This window comes from Vidua chalybeata, chromosome 9 (assembly GCF_026979565.1).
Source record: "Vidua chalybeata isolate OUT-0048 chromosome 9, bVidCha1 merged haplotype, whole genome shotgun sequence".
Lineage (NCBI taxonomy): Eukaryota > Metazoa > Chordata > Aves > Passeriformes > Viduidae > Vidua > Vidua chalybeata.
Genome location: NC_071538.1, coordinates 4,388,034 through 4,407,982, shown reverse-complemented (window position 1 = coordinate 4,407,982; position 19,949 = coordinate 4,388,034). Strand labels below are relative to the sequence as shown.

At 42.9% G+C, this 19,949-nt stretch overlaps 1 protein-coding gene and 1 non-coding gene across 5 annotated transcripts in view; both read right to left on the bottom strand.

The window, feature by feature from the left end:
• The window catches only part of COP1 (COP1 E3 ubiquitin ligase), a 125,450-nt gene that overhangs the window by 17,164 nt on the left and 88,337 nt on the right, over positions 1–19,949 (bottom strand). For all 4 annotated transcript variants that reach the window (XM_053950679.1, XM_053950680.1, XM_053950681.1 and 1 more), the window contains 3 exons: positions 19,638–19,755; positions 15,070–15,194; positions 13,798–13,958 (listed from right to left, as the gene is read on the bottom strand). In XM_053950679.1, coding sequence (XP_053806654.1) covers positions 13,798–13,958; positions 15,070–15,194; positions 19,638–19,755 — 404 coding nt within the window. The remainder of the gene's footprint in view (positions 1–13,797; positions 13,959–15,069; positions 15,195–19,637; positions 19,756–19,949) is intronic.
• Positions 34–168, bottom strand: LOC128792625 (small Cajal body-specific RNA 3). Its single transcript, XR_008432488.1, has one exon. It is a non-coding gene; the product is annotated as a small Cajal body-specific RNA 3 (non-coding RNA).

Here is a 19,949-nt window from a genome sequence, read left to right as displayed (position 1 = left end):
GCTGCAGGAGCTCTCTCATTGCAGGATAACATATGTGTAAGGAGGGGAACAATCTGATTTAGCTGGCTGTCCTAAAGCAGACAGAGACCTCCACTTTGCTCTAGGAAGACTGCAACAGTGGACAAAAAATATTTATTTTGCCCATGACCGGTCCCAACTGGTCCCAGTAGCTTCCAGTCCTAGAAAATTTCATGATTACACCAGCCTTTTATGCACTGTCTTTTATCCTGGGCTCCTGACCGTATCAAATCCTAAATGGAATGTGATGTAAGGCATGCAAATAAGCTGAAGAAGAGAGAATTCACATAATAGGAAAATATCATAAAGTGGAAGAGTTTAACTCAGAAGGTCAAAATCATTCTAACCAGAAGAAAGAGATGCTGCATGGGGCACACTCACATGTCCCAAAGCTTTAAATGTGGCACTGACAGTGCCTTTCTCACTTGGTGACTGCCAGCCAACAGCAGGGCCTGGAGCTGCACTGCCATTAATAAGCCCCTAAATTTCTTGGCCTTGAACACACTCCTTAACTCCAGGGAACAGTTTGCCAATGTGTTGCCTGCCAGAGTCCCTACAGCAAGATGCTGCTTTACCACTCCCATACCATGTCCCCTTTTCTTAAAAATTATTTTACATTAGGTATATGCATCTGAAATAAGCAGTGCCAGCTCCCAAGCTTTACTAAAGTAAAAGTCTGCGCTCATGTAAGAGCCCTGAAATGAACACAGAGGCTGTCCAGTTCCCATGTCACAGCCTGGACAGCTTTAATTAGCTGCTTCCCCCCCATGCTCTCTCCTCAAAGAGCAAAATGCAGTTGATATCATAACTCTGCCCTCAAAGAGCAAAATTGATATCATAACTCTGTTCCAGGCTGTAACTGAAGCTTTAGGATGACCTCATAGGTCTACACACTTCCTGGCAGGATACAAGAGGTTAAAAAAGACAGTATTTTTTGAAAGCATGTTTTTGTTGGGGCTAGCAGCAAAGGGGAGCAGGGGATCATGCTGTGGCTCTGCTGGACACGCTGCCCAGTGCTGGAGCTTGTCCTCCCCTGGGTTCTTAAAGAGGAATCACAGCTGCATTCAGGAACTTCATCCATCCATCCTGGCTACTGCACAAACCCAGGAGCAGCTCAGTTGATGGCAGAACTCAAAGCCATCAAAGGCTTTTGCAAGTCCAGTGAGCCTTTTTACTGCATACCAAAGTAATTTCTAGCTAATACACTGAACAGATTTAACCCATTCTGTACCATACCTCCTAACAACTTTATTCCAAAAGCCAGAAAACATTTCACTTTCTAATGAGCCAGCAAATGAGTAAAAAGCATCTCTCTTTGTATAATGTACTCACAAGCAACTCTCTCACGCTTGTGATTTCTCAGCACTGTGAGACTGAAGTGAGATCTGGGTAATGTTCTACATCACTGTTTAAGAGCAATTCAATCATCTTTGTCCTGGATTAAGTCTTACTCCCGATTAAATTTAACAGAGCAATGAATAAGAAATCCATGACTTGGGAAGTAGGCAGATTTTATCTTTAAACCCAATTCACAAGTAAAATCATCTCTCTCACAATAGATAATTCTGCTACTGTTCAAGTTATTTTCACACAGTGGCTATAAAAATTATCTCTAGATATCTCAAATGGAAATGACTATTTTTAATGTTCCCTGTCACTCTGAATGCATGCTAAGACTAACAATACTCCATCAAAAAGAAAAGCTCAACAATCAAGAAATCCATTAAGCTACCAATGACACTAACAGGAAAAAAAAGGAAGTCGAAAAAGATTCAAGTATATAAAGAAAAGAATTACCTACTGGCATTACAGGAGTGAACAAAACCCCTTGTGTTGCACCACAGTACTTCTGATTTTCTAATACCCCTCAGCTACGTAAATATTAGAATATTGACCTCACATTTGCTGACAAAGGGTGAGGGGAGGACAAACACTCCGGCATTTGATGTTTTTTAGCTAATCTGCTTCATCCTCCCTTGATTTTAGATATTCTTTCTGAAGAGGTGCTGCTGTTGACTCATTCCTCAACAGACACCACAGAGCTGAAGCACGTGGTAGGTACTCTGCTTTTCTCTGAGCCTGATGATGCTTAAAATGTTTCAGAGCAGAGATGGTGAGAAATACAGAACAAAATACAGGGGATATAAGGAAATAAAAATTACTGTCCTCTGTCAGGACTTCACAACCTATTTTTTATCACAGCAAACTTGCATGTAGTGCTATGAACATCAGTAGAAAAGCTCCCACAAAGAGCTCATGATCATGTCCTGCCCTACCTGAACCATCCAAGAAGAGATACAGGACAGTATCATGAAATGGCCTCTAAAATAACACACAGCATGTACACAGTACATGTTTGTGGGATAAGGAGAGACAGAGACACTGGCATTTGGCGTCACATTCATTACTTCATTAACTTTGGTATGTGATGAGCTGGGCTCAAATTTCACATTCATGTGTTACCTGAAATCAATACAGAAGCCCCAGCCTGACTGAAAATACATTATAAATCTACTTCAAATCTGTTTGCAAAGGAAAACAGCAGAAACTTCAAAAACCTGTACGAAAATGAGTTTTCTTAACTCCCCATCTCACTCCAGAATGGGTAATTCATAGGTTCACAATGAATACCAAAATCCAAAAATTAATAGTGGGCTTAAGAGGAGACTGTCTTTGTCCCTGCTGCCATGTTCAGGCATCTCTGCTGCTGAGGGAAAACCAAAGGGAATTATGACAGGAAGATGAGGGGTGGATGCAGAGGGTGGCCAGGAGGCACAGAAAGGGTCTGAGTTCGCACTCAAGGATATGCTGGGAGAGATGTGGCCAAATTGTATCCCTTTACCTGTAACAGTACATCTAGCAAGCATTTATCTGAAAGGTATCTCCAAAGCAGTATTCTTCTTCAACAAACTTCTGAGCCTTTGCTTACTTTTGGAAAGCTAAAAATATATATTTTCTTAAGTTTCGAAACAAAGAAAATGCCCAAGATCCCAATGCTGGCTGCTGCCTGCTATAACAGAAGAAAAGTTGCTAAATCCTGTTCTATTTCCAATTTCCCAACAACTACGGGATTTTTTTACACATTTCCCAACAATTTTAACTTCTTCTGTTGCATTGTCAAGGAAAGCATGACCCTGGGAAAAACAGAAAGCCAACAGTGAACTGAATCCTTTTGTATTAAATAAGGGCATTTGCATTTCACTTTCATGTGATTTTCACTCTTTTTTTTGTTACTCCTGCTAGCCCAAATTTGTCTTTTCAAATGCTGGAGCTAATGTGCAAGTTGTGAAGCAGGACATGCACAGAAGAACTATTAACCTATTTTAATCAAGGATATGTCACTCTAAACAAATCAAGATATCCCCCAAGCACTCACTCTCCAGACCAGAGCAGCTTGCTGTTACTTAGTCATTGGAAGAAACTTGGCCAGAGCAATCTGCTTTGTAGAAGGTCTTTCTTGGAAGGAAAAAAAGGCAGCAAGGTCTCAATTGATCAACCTAGAAACTAAGAGAAAGAATCATGTGTGCTTGATTATCACGAGGATTCTTGGCTGGGGATGCTGAGCTTCTGCCAGCATGGGTCATGAGGAGGGACACAGCTTCTCCTGCTCCCACTGCAGTTAATTTATGTGCTATCTGCAGATTACAGGTAAAAGGCACTTTTATTTACTTATTTAATGGATCAGAACCAAACTTTCCTCCCAGTATATGTAATATTACTTATCTTCCCTCCAGTATCTCTCATTATTATAAATACTTGGGGAACAATGCTCTGCACCTCAACTGCAGCTCCTCAGGCTGCCCCAGCTACACCTCTCTGCTTAATTTAATATTCACTTCAGACATACTAAAGTAAAACTAAAAAATCCAGTACTGCACCAAACAGCTCACTTCTCTCCAGCTTTAGCAACTAGATAAGCATTTTGGAAGTGATTATGACATGCAATACCATAAGAGACATAATTATTTAAAGCAGCACTTCCCTCGCAGAATTCAAAACACCTCGTGCGAGGGTGAATGCCCATCAGCTGCACAACCCCAAATTTAACAGTGCCATTTCTGTCAAAAAAGGCACTCATTACATTACTAAACATAACTTTTCTGCTGTCATACTGGCTTTCTCTTCTTTAAAAAAGACTGATTGTTATAATTCTGTGTGTAGCCTATATGAAATAATCATGTCTCCCAATCACATATCAGGTAGTTTCAATTCAGACACAAGATTGCCTTCAAAGGAGAGACCATTTCACTCAATGCACATACCTAGCTCATCTAGCATTAGCTAGAATTAGAGCAGAACACCACCAAAAGAAATTTAAAAAGGTTAAAAGGATACAAACTTGTTTTGCTGTTAGAAAACCACTCCCAGCAGTTGTTTTTGCAAGCCTTTATTCTTGCTTTATTAACATGCAACACAATTGGCACTAAGTTGGTCACAAATTAGTGGATATCAAAGGCTTTGGGGTTTTGTTACTGACAACAGAAGGGCAGAGGGCATACAAAAAACTTCAGAATGGATACCCAAAGCCAAGCAGTACCTATTAATGCATAGATGTACATAAAGTAAAGCTTTTGCAGAGAAAACCACCTATGCATAAATGCTCCTACTTCTATTTCACCCAGAGGTTAAATTATCTGATCAAAATCTTGTGCTGGAAAGCTAAAAAAATCAGTTCATATTTTTTCCACTTCATTTAGACTGTGTAAAACATTAAATCCTGTCATTAAAATTGCTTAATTAGGAGTGCTAGAGCAAAAGGTTGATGCAGCTCATGAATTGTAACTGCTGAATGGTGGTGGCCTGGCAGGACTTGCCATCGATATTAGCACTGAAGAATGGGGAAAAGAAAAGAGAAAACCACAATATTGCAAAGTTGTTTTGACTTTAATTGAAGAAGTGTCACTTGTTAGAGGGAACAAGGTTATAAACCAAATTCAAACAGCAGTGACAGCAGACCACCACCCTTGTGGGGCAATTCTGCCTCTGCACAGAAGCTGGCTTCAAAGGCAGCAGTTAGCCCAATGCCAACGGCATTTCAAAACCTGCCCCATTCTTGCTTTTGTCTTGCTGCTCTAAACCCAAAGTCCTGCTTTAGCAGTAAGTGCTGGGACATACAGCTCTACCCCTGCAGCTCCTTTTTTAATGACCCCCGTCATCTGCTCTGTAGCACACCGAATACTGCCCGACTGATATCAGCTCCCGGCATTCAGACCTCATCTCTCTGGCACTTTGTGCCAGCCAGGGACTTCAGCAGATGGCACTTCACACAGAAAACAGTCGGCATGAGCCTAGCAGTGGAAAGTAAAGCAAAGGCTGCTCATGCAGGAGATGCTCTGAGTCAGAGGAAACCAGCTTTAGTGAGAGCTTGACATCAGGCAATATTGGCTCAGTACCTACAGAACTTGCCAGGATCCTGCTGTGACCTACTGCTTTCAGGGGGCTCTGCTCCAGGAGACTACAGAGAATATACATTATATACAGGGGGTCCAGAAGAGGCCACTAAGCTGACTAGAGGGGTGGAACACTTCTCCTGTGAGGACAGGTGGGGTTTTTCAGTCTGGAGAAGAGAAGGCTCCAGGAAGACTTTATTGCAGCCTTCCAGTATCCAAAAGGAACCTATAAGAAAGATGGGGACAAACCTTTTAGTAGGGTCTGTTGCAATAGGACAAGGGAAAAAGGGTTTTAAATTGAAAGAGGGTCAGTTTAGAACAGATGTAATGAAGAAGTTTTTCTACAATGAGGGTGGTGAGGCACTGGCAGAGATTTGTCCAGAGACGTGGTGGAAGCTCCATCCCTGGGAGTGTTCAAGGCCTGGTTGGATGGGACTTTGAGCAACCTGCCCTAATAGAAGGTGTACATGTTTACTGCAGGGGGTTGGAGTAAATGGTCTCTAAATGTGCCTTCCAACCCAAACTACTCCATGATTCTGCGATTGTAAGTCCCCCCCAGAAATACTAGGAATGAGCCATCTTCCCAAAGGCTAAGAGCTGTAGGAGGGCAGAGACAGAACACCTGCCACCTCAAATTCCCACAGCAGCTGAAATGCCCCGAGACAAAGGCACAATGGCAAGAGAGAAGTGTACACTTCACAATCAATAGCTTTCCAGGCATCATTTGAAACCCCCCAAAAACTTACAACAGCCTAATCAATAATTTCATCAGTGGCTTTAGAGCCCAATAGGGTACATATCAGAGTCCAGACCAGGAAGTCCAACAGCAGCACTGCTAAGACTGAGTGGAAAGGGAATACATTTAATTAACATATTAATTAATAAATGTCCAATCATTTAATTCTAAACGTAAGTGCTCCCTGAATATGAACCTGCACTTTTTTTTTTCTCTCCACCCCAGTATAAGTAACACAAATAATTCTCTTTGAAGTTGTGCTGTTTGGGACATAGCTTATGTAAGTGCCACATGATACATACTGCTGTCCCTTGCAACATTATGGTTCAGTAGCAAGCTGAGGATGGAGTTGGGAATGAAGTCTAGGTTCCATGTGAATTCCTGACTTGGGTTCATCTGTTATAAAACTGATACTTGAATAAAGAGTTGATAGTTACTAAAGCAGTTAAGTGCCCATAGGAGAAAAACATCCACTTACATGTTTAACAACAGCTACAGAGAGACTTCTTTGCATCCCCAGCTCACCGTGTGTAACACAGCAATATGATTTGCAATTGCATTGGGATGCTCTCATTTTTTAAAGCTTAGAAAACAGCAAGAGCCTGCTCACACCTCTGCTTGCACTAGCAATGATCTGCAATCCATCATCTCTACAGCTGCACCATCAGCTACTGGAATGGTAATGTCAACAGCACTCATTTATGTTGTCCACTGTGTCATTCACTCAGTCTAGGGAAGATGATTCCAATAAGAAGGACCTCAGATCTATCTACAGCACACATTCTACTCCTCTTGGCATTAGAAGAAATGCGCTGGTGAGCAAATATAATCTGTAAAAGTCTGAAAGAGTAAATACTGTCTTCATTCAGGAAATATGGTCTTTCATCTGCCTTCAATTCAAGACAACATTGACCCTGTGGCAATTTTCTGTGATTATGCAAGGAAAAAAAAAAGCCTCACCTTGCAGAAGGAGAGAAACTGAGTTTGCAAATGTAAAGTTAAAACCAACAAGGAAGAAAAACCTGAGCCACCTACATTTCTTGAAGAAGCTATTTTTAAAATAGAAGCTACAATGAATTCAGAGTGCTGAAGTACCACAGGGGACCTGAATTTGAGAGATGAACAGAAGTGCCAGACTTAGCCCCTGTGTTCTCAGCGGTGGCACAGGCAGCTGCTCTGCACCTAGGAATGGAAGGGTTAGCACAGCTACTGACATACTAGCCACCTGCTAGTGTGCCACCTTCAGCCTGAAACAGCAACACAAATAGTGCAATGCACTTTTTTGTCCCCAAACACTAGGGAGGAGGAGCACAATGGACAGAGGGTGGGTTTTCAGGGAATCTCTGGCTCCCTTCACTCCTGCTGTCATGCCCTCACTGGGAAGAAGCTCAGAGGGTATCCTGCAACCAGGGAGAAGACAGGAATGAAAGAACATTTACCAGTATTTTTCTTCTTCTACAGAACACTCAAAATTAAACACTTCTTCATGAAGCTGGTCATTTGCATAATCACATTATCAAGATGGTCTTTCACATGGATTGGAGTGTCAACAGACTGAGATGCCAAAATAATGCACAAACCATTAGAGTATGATTTTCTTTTCCCCCGCGAATTTCTCCACACTTGAACTCCAAGGTTTTTGCCAGGGAATAAAATACTGTCAGTCACCTGAGTATTTTCTAATTAATTCTCCTTAGCCACAGAAAAAATAGAGCCCAAAACAGAGCATTTGAAGAGCTATGGATATGAAAGGATATGAGCATGTTGAGTGCAAAGGATCATACATACCTTGTGACATCTTTTATCTGCAAGCAGAAATTATTCTGCATAAGAAAACAGTTTTCAAGCAGCACATAAACCAATATATACAGTGTATGTTGGTACACATAACTAATATGCTAAAATCTGAGGGGGAAAAATCAAGCATGGATGACACATCTTCTGATGTTCTGGGTTCCATTTGTTTTTAAAGAAAATTTTAGATTTTCAAATGAGTAAGGGAAAAGTAGACATGAAAAAGGTAGGATGGAAGAGAAATCAAATACATTTACTACCTAAGAAAAGAGCAAAATAAAAGTCAAAGAAAACTCTGTGTTTAAAGCATTGCCAATGACCAGAGAGCAGAGGGCATGTCAAGAGGAGTGGCAAGCCATCACACAGACAGCTGTGAGCCTTGCAGCATGCAGGCTATGGGGATTAGACAGCTTTCCAAGGACGGAGAGAGACCTTTGAAGATTTTCAGGTGGGGGAGAAAAAACCAGTAGAATAAACCTGATCAAAGCCACATCTTGCTTTTTTAAGAAGCTGCTCCTTCTCAGCTTTCCATAAACTGCTGTGCATTTCAAGCACAAAAATGAAGATGAAGACCTCTGTGCTCCCAGCATGAAGAAGTGGTGTGGGACAGCACTGGAGGATAACCTGCAAGGATACAAGCCTGGGAGATGCTGCACACAAATGCTACAGGCCAGTCCTGGTCTAGGAAAGAAAGGAGGAGTCAGAAAACCGCAGATGCCCTTCCAGAAAATACCACAGCTGGAGCTACTCATGCTGTGACTTGTGGCACAGCTAGTATCAGAGGCTGGCAAGGGACACCTGGGGTCTGATCACTCCAGGCAGGCTTTTCTCTCCTAAGCTTTTGGTTTCTACCTAGGTATTTCCTGACACCTGAACAGGTAAGTTGAGGATGCTGTGAAAATAAAACACTACTGAGTTGAAGCTGGAAGTCAAAATTCTCACCAATTTTGAGATTTTAAAATTTCAGCAGCAAAGACAGACAATGAAGTTTCAAGTGCTTCTTGTTTTCCCCCCAAAATCCCGTTGGAATTTGTACTTCAAGCTACAAGAGGTATAGTTACAGCTGATACAAGTTTCTTAAGAATGACACTGAATTACCATTTGGTTACTTGGGAATGACAAAGGAGGTTTCATTTTTAATGTTCATAAGTCACCCAAATTAATTAGCACTTTAAAGTGGCAATGAATCATTTCCTGAAATAATTTGTATTGGCTAAATTAATTCCTGTGAAGGGAGCCAATTTGCTGATTGTAAATTAGAAGAGCCCCTGACTAGCTCCTGTGTACACTGTGTACCATTTATAAGACTACTGGGAAACAAAGGATGGCTACTTTTCATCAGTGAACAAGACTGCAGCCCTATTAAGTGACTAACTTACAGTGCTACAATTACAGGTTTCTATTTAAAGAATCCAAGCCAGACATCGTTAAGAAACAAAGCTGGATATTCAGAAGAAAGGAAAACTAAACAGAAGAAAAGCTTGTTTTCTGAAAAGATGCACCAAAAACCTATTTGAAGGGAATATTTCATCTTCTTAGATTAACAAAGAGAAGTTCAGACATGTAGGGCTAATTATGAATACACTTCCACCACAGGGCAATGCCCAAAGTCAACCTGAAGCCTGGAGTTCCAGAGCTGCCTTCTCTTACCCATGGTTAGATGACTGTTTCAAGACCCCCATAAATTTAAATTACTTTTGAGGAGTGATGAAGTGAGAATACACACACATGGGTTTCTACTCAGGTGGAAGAGATGCTTTCCTACCACTGGCAGCCTTCCCGCCAGGAGACCTCTTGCACCCATCCAGTACATACCACCACCCACCCATCTTTGGTTAAAGACTGCAGCACTCTTCTTAATGGATTCCCCTTCTTTACTCCTTCAAAAGAAAAAAAAAAAAATGTATATAATGCTTTACCTAAGCTAATTTGCATGGCTTTCTCCTGTTCTTATCTGCATCTCCTCACTGGTACCAAAGCCTTGACATTTCTGCTTGTGAAATCCTTCCCTGGTAACCTGCTTATCAGCAGTAATGAATACTTGTGCAAACAGGTACAAAATTAAATGGCTTCTTTACAGTGATTATGATAGATTGAGCCATGCTTAATCTACATAATCAAATTGCTTCTGTGTTCAGCTGTAATACCTTTTTGCTGTCCTGGGAGCAGGTTCAGCCTTGGTTTCTCTTTCAACAGCTGCTTTCTGAGAAACACTAACCATGCCTGGGAAAAGGGCTACTTTAGGTGCAATCATTTAACACAGCATGTTTGAGGCACATAAAATCTGCAAGAAGGCAGAGCAGGTCCAAAGACCAGGCGTCCCCTTTAGGGAAGAAGAAAACATCCTGTAGGACACTTAAGGGAAAGCAAAGTACAAACCAATCTCCTCCAGCTATGATCCACATACCCAGATGTAATTGCAGTGACCCTTCTAAGAGAGATGACATCTCTACCCCCTAAAATGCACTGAGCTACTAGTACCACTATAATTTCCTTTTCCTATGCAAGAGTGTCCCTGTATTCAAGAGTATCCCCTGTTTACATGCTACTAAAATAGAAGACTGTTGTTTTCAATCTCAAGACCAGACTCTTGATTCAAATCAAGCCAGTTAAAATGGGTGGCATGGGTATATTATAAAATCCTTGACTTGGGAAATCAAAGGATTTAGTCTAGGGAATGTTCTGAAAAACATCTCCATGTCTAAATCATGTTTATCAAGTCACTTAGCCAAAAGAAGCCTGAAACTCTCTCTTCTTTTAAATATTAACTTTTAGCATAAAACAAGAAGGGAGAAATGGTTTTCTCCACAAACAATAAGTAGGTGCTATTTTAAAAATATCCAACAGCCTACTTGCCTTTGTCCAAAACACTGCACAGCACTGCAAGAATCATAGTCAGCCTGCTGGGAGGCCTTTCGTTTGCCTGTTTTTTCCCCAAGAATCTAACAGAACAAGTAGCCTACAAGCTAGTGCTTATTTCTAAGCCCTTTTATAAATTGAAAAGTGAGTAAACCTGGTGCAAAATGCTAATAAACACTTAGGGAGAATAATTTTTTTGTTATGGCTTTGATGCAGGTAAAAAGATGGTGTTGCTGGACCTTTGAGTTAGAAAGATGACAACTCCAATGAAAAAGGCTTCTGCATCTTTGTAAGTAACGAAAAAGCAATGCAGAAGGGAAAGGAACAAAAAGATGGGTTCTGGCAAGGGCCACTAGCACAGCTTGACTTAGGCTCAGGAGGAAGTAAAAGCCTGAATTACATAAAAATAGATTTAAGAAAGAATCAGTGACATTTAATCTGAAAGTTTTAGTTAAGTTTTAATTAGGATCTGAGATTTTGCACTTAAGTGCATTAAGTGAAGGAGTACATGTACTCATGCTTCCCAAGATAACTGACAGATCTGAAACTTACTCATCTCATCTCAAAAGGTTAATTAAAGAACAATCCTTGACAGCAACACTGCATGGAAACCAAGAGTCTGCTCCACTGGGGAGCCCTGAGGAAAGGCTGTGCTGGCATCTTCCACCCCTCAGGAGTAAACTGAAGATGCTGCCCAGTGACCATAGCCTGGAAATGAGCAAGATGCTTTGAACCAGCCCAGCAAGAAATGGAGAAGAGTGTGCCCACAGCACTGTAAAACTTGCTTACTGTGCTGCCTGTGGATCTGGGGCAGTTTCCCCAGCCTGTGCTGGGGCTCTGCATGGCTGCTGGCCTGGAGCTGCTTCCATGCACACAGTCCTGCAGCAGGGCAGGTGGGATCACAGCCAGCAGTGAGAGGCATGTGTGGTAATTCTTATAATTAGGAAACTAAGGCAGAGTGGCTCACCCAGGATCAAAATTGTAATTAAGCTGGAAATAGGCTGTGGGTTCCCCAAATCCTGCAGATGCTGACAGCACTTTGAGGCACAGGCCTTCTCTGGTTCAGCCCAGTATCACATAAAAAAAAGGCAGCTTTTAGGGAAGCCTGTATATACAAAGCTCACTTGAAAAAAAATCATGGCAAATTGAAGAAACATTATCAAAATGAAGAATAGGAGAGTTTCATCATTTGAGTAAGACGTTGTGGACATAACTGAACTTTGGCTGTGCAGTAATTTAATTTCCTAAGAACATGAGCAAAGTCTCAATTAGGTCAGAGAGGATTGCTGCACTAGTAGAAGACAAGAGGAATGTGCAGCTGGATCAGTGAAAAGATATGGTGCAAGGAAACACTGAGGCCTCTTAGCAGAAGCAAGCGAGGCTGCTTGCTTGGTATGTACCACAGGCAGAGGCAAAAAGCACCTGCAGGCAGCTTTTTGCTGCTCTCTTTAAAAGCCAGAGCCAGGTAGTGTGACTGCCACAGGAGAAATAGGCTCATTTAGGAGCAGCCCAGGGAAAAGCAGACGAATGCCAGAGGAAAAAAAAAGACCAGAACAGCAATGGATTCTGAATGCTGCTTAATGGAGTGAAGCCTGAACATTATTTGGTGTGATCTTGATGGGCCTGATTTAACTATTACATTTTTGTATAGTATTTTTCATCCTGATTATGAAGAATTGTTTCACAGCCCTTGGTGACAGCTTAGAAGTTTCTCAGCCACTTAAGCAGAAGGTCTATCAGAGCACATTTATCAGAGAAAAGACTGCTGAGGAGTGGACAACAACAGACATAACCCCAGGGGTGAGACATCTCTGCTATTGCCTGTAGAAGAGACGCCCAGAAGAGCAGTGGGCAAGACAATCCAAACACTGCAGTGAAGGCAGCTCAAGAAAGGGCATTTCTGGACACACAGGTTCCCACAGCACATTTGTATTCAGCAGAAAGACAAATGACCAAACTTACAACAGCCACTCTTCACCTGAGACATGTGTATACCAAGCCCTACTAAATCCCCAGCCAGAAAGAAGCTGGTGATCCTACGTCACTGACTCTAATGCTCCCTGTTCAAACCACAGCAGCCCACTTCTTACTTTTAGACACAAAGGGCAGTTCCAGATGCGGGTTTATTTTGGTTTTGACTCAGAAGTGTCCATCTGAAGTGAGTTTATGTCAGTGACAACTGAATCACGGTTGTTGGGGTAGTGTCTGCACATGGAGAAAGCAGATTGGTAGACATTGTCTTTGTGAATAGGCCATCTCAGGACAGCAATTATGCAACATTTCACTTCATCTGCTTGGAAGACTGCATTTAAGATCAACTCCTTTTTGCTCCCTCCAAACAAGTATCTGATCTGCAAACCTTGTACAAGAGTTACTTGCTCCATATTTTTAATGCAAGCTTTTCAAGAGCACCCTGAATTCAAAAGCAGCATTTTGTTCTCCAGAGCAGCCCCATTCTGAAAGGCCACACTCACAAAAGCTGCATCAGGTCTGCCTGCCACATAAGTACACATGCTAGGGATGTGAATTCAGTGCCACTGGAACAGTCACCGAAGTGACTGCAGCCTGTACTCACCTCCTTTACATATCTACTCATCTAAACACAAAGGCTGTGTGTTCCAATGAGCAAACCCAGACAGACACAGGAACGCTGAGACAAGGCTTCACAATGAGTATCTGCAGGCACTGTCATTAAAGTAACAAAATCCTCACTAATGCACCCACAAAAACCATCAAGTGCCAGAATTACAATGCTGCTTTTGGGATTTCAGGTACCATGCAGAGCAATTCAAACACCCAAGTGGAAGAGTTAAGATCACAGCAGTCTCTTCTCCCCCAGCATTTCAGTCACCCTGCAAATCATCAGGGCTCTCACAGCGACCTGCAAGTACCCTTACTTTTCCCATGAACAGGAAAATACCAAGCACAGTCAAACCCTCAGCAAGGTTGTTTTGTGAGAAAGCAGGAGGCATTCCTTCTGCACCCAAGCAGAAAGCTTACCCCATCTGGAAGTGCCCTCCAGCACACAGCGCTCACAAACTCATTTGTGTCATCTTCTTTCCGATCCTTGTCCAGGACACTTTTGACTGTATCAAACTTGAACGTCAGCAGTGTCTTTGAGAGGCCCTTATAGTATAAGTAAAGGGAATTATTTTCACTTCCTAGAAAGAAAAAATACAAGTATACAAGATCAGGTTCTGTAAAGACAAACAGAAGTAAGGGTTATTAGCTCTTAAGAGGTTCTTAGCTCTTTCATTGCTTAAAACAAGCCCAGACATTTCCCTGTAGTTATCATCGTGGTCGTGGTGCCCTGGCAGCTGCAAGTGCTCCATAGCAAACTTCCATCACACTTAATAACAGGATATGATTTTCTTACAAGACAACTGCAGCGTGCAGCACACCTGCAAAATGCACAGGATTCCAAGAACCCTCCACAACTTCCTCAAGGCAAAGCATTTTGAGCAGAGCATGTGCACTACCTCATGAATCACTGCTACATCCAGCCTGCTCAGAGCCACAGCTCAAAGGCAGGTAGCACTATCAAGGTTTTGCCTGCCATAATCAAGTATGACAACTTGGTCTGTGGAGGCTTACGCAAGGGAGAATAGACCGTACAGGCTTTATTTAGAAATCCATCCCAATTTCTGCCTTGCAAGCTGCACAGCAATCAGAGAACACACAAGCTAAGGTCCTCCCTTCAGTGCTGGCACAGCTGTCCTGCTCATCCCACAGCTATCAGCCAGTCACTGCCTTCCCAGCAAGAGCTGTGGATTTACAGAGCTCCGACAGTCTGGCTAAAACAGTGGAAGGACAGAACAGCCAAAGGGATAACTAATGATTCGGTCTTCTAAGGAGCTGTTTGCAATGTGGGCACTATTTACTTTACCATGCAGAATGCCAGACTAAGTGACAGCTACTGGAGCCTCATGTGGCCCAGGCTACTGGCGATGCATGAAGTGTGCCAGTTGTTGATCTTGAAATATATAAATTATGTCAGCAGCAATGACATCAGTAGTTCATTTTGATGACAACAAGCTTGAATCATCATGCACAAACAACTCATCTGCGATGGAAGAAAAGCATCTATAGACCCCCTTAGGTCAGGACTGCCAATGCCATTCCCTGGGAGGGGAAGAAGTGTGGAAGTTCAGAAAAATTTTCTATTAAAAAGCCCATCCAGCTAAATAGCACAAGTGGTGGTGTGCCTTGCTACTGGTGAGGCCCCAGCTCTGAGGAGCCCTGTTGGCACATCAGGGTGGCTGCTCTACTCACCACAGGCAATATAGTCTCCGTTGGACGCAAGCCCTACGAAGTTCTTCTCGTTGATGTGACCCTTGAAGGAGCGCAGGCAGTGAGGCTTCCCTACGTTCCACAGCTTCAGCTGACTGTCTGTTGACCTGAAAACAATACTTAAATTTACCCTGCTGCCATAGGGCAGGAACTCCTCCCTCCCTGGCCACCCTGCTCCTCAACGCTGCAATGACAATGTAAATGTAGGAAGCCTTAGTGCACAACAGGAGATTTATCCCACTTTCAATCATATACAGCTCAGCTTGAGCTCAGAAAGATATCACCTTATTTTAAAAGCCTGTCAAAACACATTACACGTTTGAATAAAAACTTCCCTGAAGTATTACTCTTCCTTTCTCATATCAACTGCAGAGCCCTCCACTGAACTGCATGGCCTTTGAGCTATCACTGCCTCCTCCAGATCCTCACAGATCCAAGACACACCAAAGTTATTTATGTTTTAAACCTTTACAGCATGGATAAAATCTGTTCCCTTCTCCGTGCCAGCTGCAACTCTCATTCATGTCTTTCCAGGGCTTGGGTAGGAAGCAGTCTCCTCACTCCCCAGGTGCCCTGAAGCACATTCTCCTCCTCCTGCACAATACCAAGCAGCAGCACAGAAAAGCCTATGGGGGCTCAGAGTTGCTCTTAAAATTAAATCTGTTTTTCTCATGTGTAATCAAGATTTCATGGATACAGAACTCAAGCTTCTACCTTTTTCACCTTGTCAGGGAAAGTTATACTATTCCAAATATACAGAACACGTTGGGATTAAATCACAATCGTTGTTTCCCCATGGTTCCCCAAAATGCAAATATACCTGCCTTCAAAATGTTTTTCTGTTTACTGTGAGAAAACATTTTGCCTTTGGGGTTACTAATCTGCTGCCTGGCAGATCTCAAATAGGAAGATCCCACATTTCCAGGAGACACAGGATTAATTTCTTCCCCCAAAGCTGAAGAGACATGAAGATAATTTCTCACTTCACGGGCATTATTTCCTAGCAATCACAGCTTACTTGGCTCTGCTATTCTGGCACTCACTGAGATACACAGCTGGGGAACAAATGGTGATATGGTGGAACTGAAGCCCCATGAAGGCATTTTAAAGAAAGGGACAGTGCTGTTCTGATCCCCAAATTTGAAAGAGATTGGGAACAGGACCTGTCAGCCTCCCGGGTGGGAGGGAGGGGAAGCAGGCCATGCTTCCCCACACAGGTCATGTCACCAACCTTGCTGCTCCCTGAATATTTAGAGCTGAAAGGAAAAAACTCAAATCACACAACATTCATCAAATATTACCAATGAGGTAAGACATTAGCCCTGCACCAGTGTCCCATTTGCCTAAAAATATAGCGCAAAAGAGGAGAGATGCACCTTGTGCTAAAACCTGCAAAACAGCTTATCTCAGTCCTCAATGACAGCTGGAATGACAAAGGAGTGATAAGGGAGCTGCAGCAAGATTTGTTAGTCAGTATTATTAGTTAGTATGAGGTCAGATCAGAAAGAAGGTATGAATTTTATCTGTAACACCGTGACTTAAGCAAGAGTGCATTCCTAACCCCAGGTCAAGACAGGAGGCCCAAAACAGAGCATTCAGCTTCTCTGCCTGGTGCTTGTTCCACATCTGTCCCTGCCCTATACTGCTGCACATTCTCCCTTCCCTTGCCCTTACTCTGAGGAACAGCTCACAGAAGGCAAAAAGGGGCATACTCCTGCTTTTTTTTTTTTTTGGCCCACAAGTACAGGCAAGTACTTTCTGTGCTATTAGGACAGGTGTATTTTTAAAATGCTGCTTTTAAAAGTTTCAGATTTGCTTGAACACTCAACTTTCCTGCAGCCAGGAAAAAACAGCAAAAGACTAATCCCTGGTCAGATTCCTATGACAGCTGCTGGTCTTAGCTTCCCATCAAGAAGAGGCACTTAACCTCTGTATTTTACTGGCATACCTATTAGGTGTCTTCATTAAAATAAAAACACTTAAGTCTATTACTAATGGAAAGTTTTTACTGTTTATGAATTCCCATCAAGCTCTAGCCATGTTTACCTTGCTTAGGATAAGCAAGCCATGAAAGAAGAAAGCTATTCATCCTTGAACTGCAAGAAGAGACAAAGGCCATTGATCCTGGTGGTGTTACACCGCTCTTCTGGTTTCATATCCTCTCCAAAAAAACATCTTGGATGTGCTGCTCTGTTAAATCAGCACTGTAATCAATGTGTTGTGCTAAATACCAGGCAGTTCTGAACACCCCTGAGGTCAAAACCTATCTCTACAAGGCAAAGAAAATCAATGCAATCCATAAAACAGCTTTAGCTAGAAATGTAGAGAATCTGAATATACATATAGTTTTTTCTTCAATCAGTGCTTGTTTTTTGAGAATCACTACTGCTGTTGCCTCTGCTCAGTTTGCAAAGGGAAAGGCAGGAAAAATAATCTGCTCTGACATTTCTCCCTGGTCACACACAACAAGGTAGGTGGACCCTTCAGTTAGTCCCCTCACCCTGCTGCTGCCTGTCCAAGTCTGACAGCTCTAACAGCTCTATCAATAACTCCTCTCAGAACTTTGGGAGATGCTTTCTCAGAATGCTGGCCCAAGCAGAACAGGGCCATTCTGTCCTAAAATATCCCACAAATGATGCTCCACTTGATTTAATGGCTGTAAAACATTCCCAGCCTCCTCCTGTTTCTATTAAACACTTTCTCTAACAGAGATTTGGTTCAAAGCATTAAATTTAATTTTCCCTGTGTTCCAGATATGAATTTGCAGCCTTATAGAGTTATAATGTTAAGAGAAGTAAGAAGAGAGAAGCTGATTAAATATAAACAATACTAGAAGCCACCAGGGAATCCTCCATCATGCAGCTCAGCTCACAGTAACTCCCTTGCAGCCTGAAAACACCTTAAAATGCTGTGTTTCACAGTGTAAAGACATGGGACAGAACCAAGCTGGATAACCACTGGCTCAGCACAAGGCAGCTAGATCTGCCCCTGTGATCCAGCCCTGCTGCGCTCAGGTGTTAGACATGAATGTGTTGAGATCCAAGATACCCCTGCAGCCCCTCATCCTCCCCAGCAGGTAAGAGGGGTTCACCTCTGGTTTACTGAAGAGGTTTGCAGCCAGACACTGCCAGTTTTCAATAGGTGACCTGACACATTCATTCCCATGTGATTGAAAACCTATCCAGAAGAGAGGCAGTCACATCTGGCTTTGGGGCAGACACATCTGGCCATGTAACTGAACAGAAGCTGGAGAATATTTCTCCTCAGGGCCTCCATAGCAGATCTTATGGTCTGTCCTCGCTGAAAAGCTGCATGCTATTCGAGTCACGAAACACAGCTTCTCTTTGTCCACTTTCTTACCCAAATATAAGCCCAAAAGGGGCCTTCACAGAGCAGATAATAAATTACCAGAGAACAGATCAAACAGTCAGTCCTACCTGAGCTGCTTTCAGGCTGTGGCTAAACCCCCTCTTCAGACCATATACACAGCAGTACTATTTGATCTCTTCTGTCACTCATCAGTTGTGTTTTACTGCAGATTATTGTCCCCAGGGCTCTGCCAGCAGCTTTCTCCATCACAGAGCTCTGATCAGGAGCATCCTCAGGGCACAGTGAGAGGAAAGTCCACCTGCAGCTTCCCAAAGTAAGTACTTGGGCACAGGTGCCACATCTAGTTGTCTTCATATTCCTCTTAAGCATTTTAGCTCCACAAAACAGAGCACAGCCAAGTGACGCCACGAATGAATTTCTGGTTTTGACTTGGAGAAAAGCAACGATCTGCCTCCCAAAAGCACAGCAGCCTGTGAGAGCAGCCACCCACACAGGTGAACTTGCTCAGCAGCCCCAAAGAGCACAGAGAAGTGAGGGTGTCCTGGGTTGACTGTATGATGCTTTTATCCCCGGTTGTCTGTTCTGTTTATGCTGAATATTAAGTTTTGCACCTTTAAGACTTGTTCCAGGAGTGAAGGGGGAGAGAAGAAGCGCAGAGCTTGTTTTCAGAAACTGCACTCACTCCTCCACATTCCTGCTCCTGGACTGTGTTGTCTGCGGACAGACAGACAGCAAGACAGAGCTCTCCTTTGCTTTTAGTTAGTTTTAGCTAGCTGAGGCAAAGAAGTTCCCTGAACTGTGGCTTTTCCTTTTCTTTGGACCTGCTCAAACCTGCTCTGGACTAAACACCCAGAAGAGCAGCAGCAGCTCGCACCTGCGGCCCAGCGGGACGGGCCTGGGCTGCGGCATTTCCACGCCGGAGGGACTGAGAAGAGACTGAGTGAGCCGAGCTGCAGCCCAGGGAAGGACTTTCTGAGCTTGTCTCTCTTTTGGAGTGGCAAGAGGTTTTTATTGTTCAATACTGTTTAGGTTTTCGTGTTTAATAAACATACTTTTTCCACTTTTCTCCAAGGAGGTATTTTTTCCCCAACCGGTTGTGGGGAGGGGCCGATTGAACCTGCTCCCTTAGAGGAACCCCTTTGGGGGTCGTCTCCCAAATTTGCCCTGAACCAGGACAAAGGGCTACACTGTTTTTAGACTACATAAAAGGCAACACTTACGCAGAGACGATTTCTTCCCCGCTGACAAATTTTGCATAGGAGACTGCCTTGCGGTGCCCTTTGAACACCATGATGGGCTGCTTAGTGTTGCGGAGGTCGTAGTAGTGAACACAGTGATCTGCAGACAAGGAAGAAAAGGGGCAAGAAATTTCATCACTTGGGAAGGATACACAGGACTTGTAATAATCACAACAAAAATCCTGCCTGCAGTTTCTACATCCCACTTCAAGCCTCATCTAGGATAAACAGTCTGTACTACAGCAGAAGAGGATTCCTAAAAGAGCCCCAGAATTCTTTCTACAAGGGTCAATG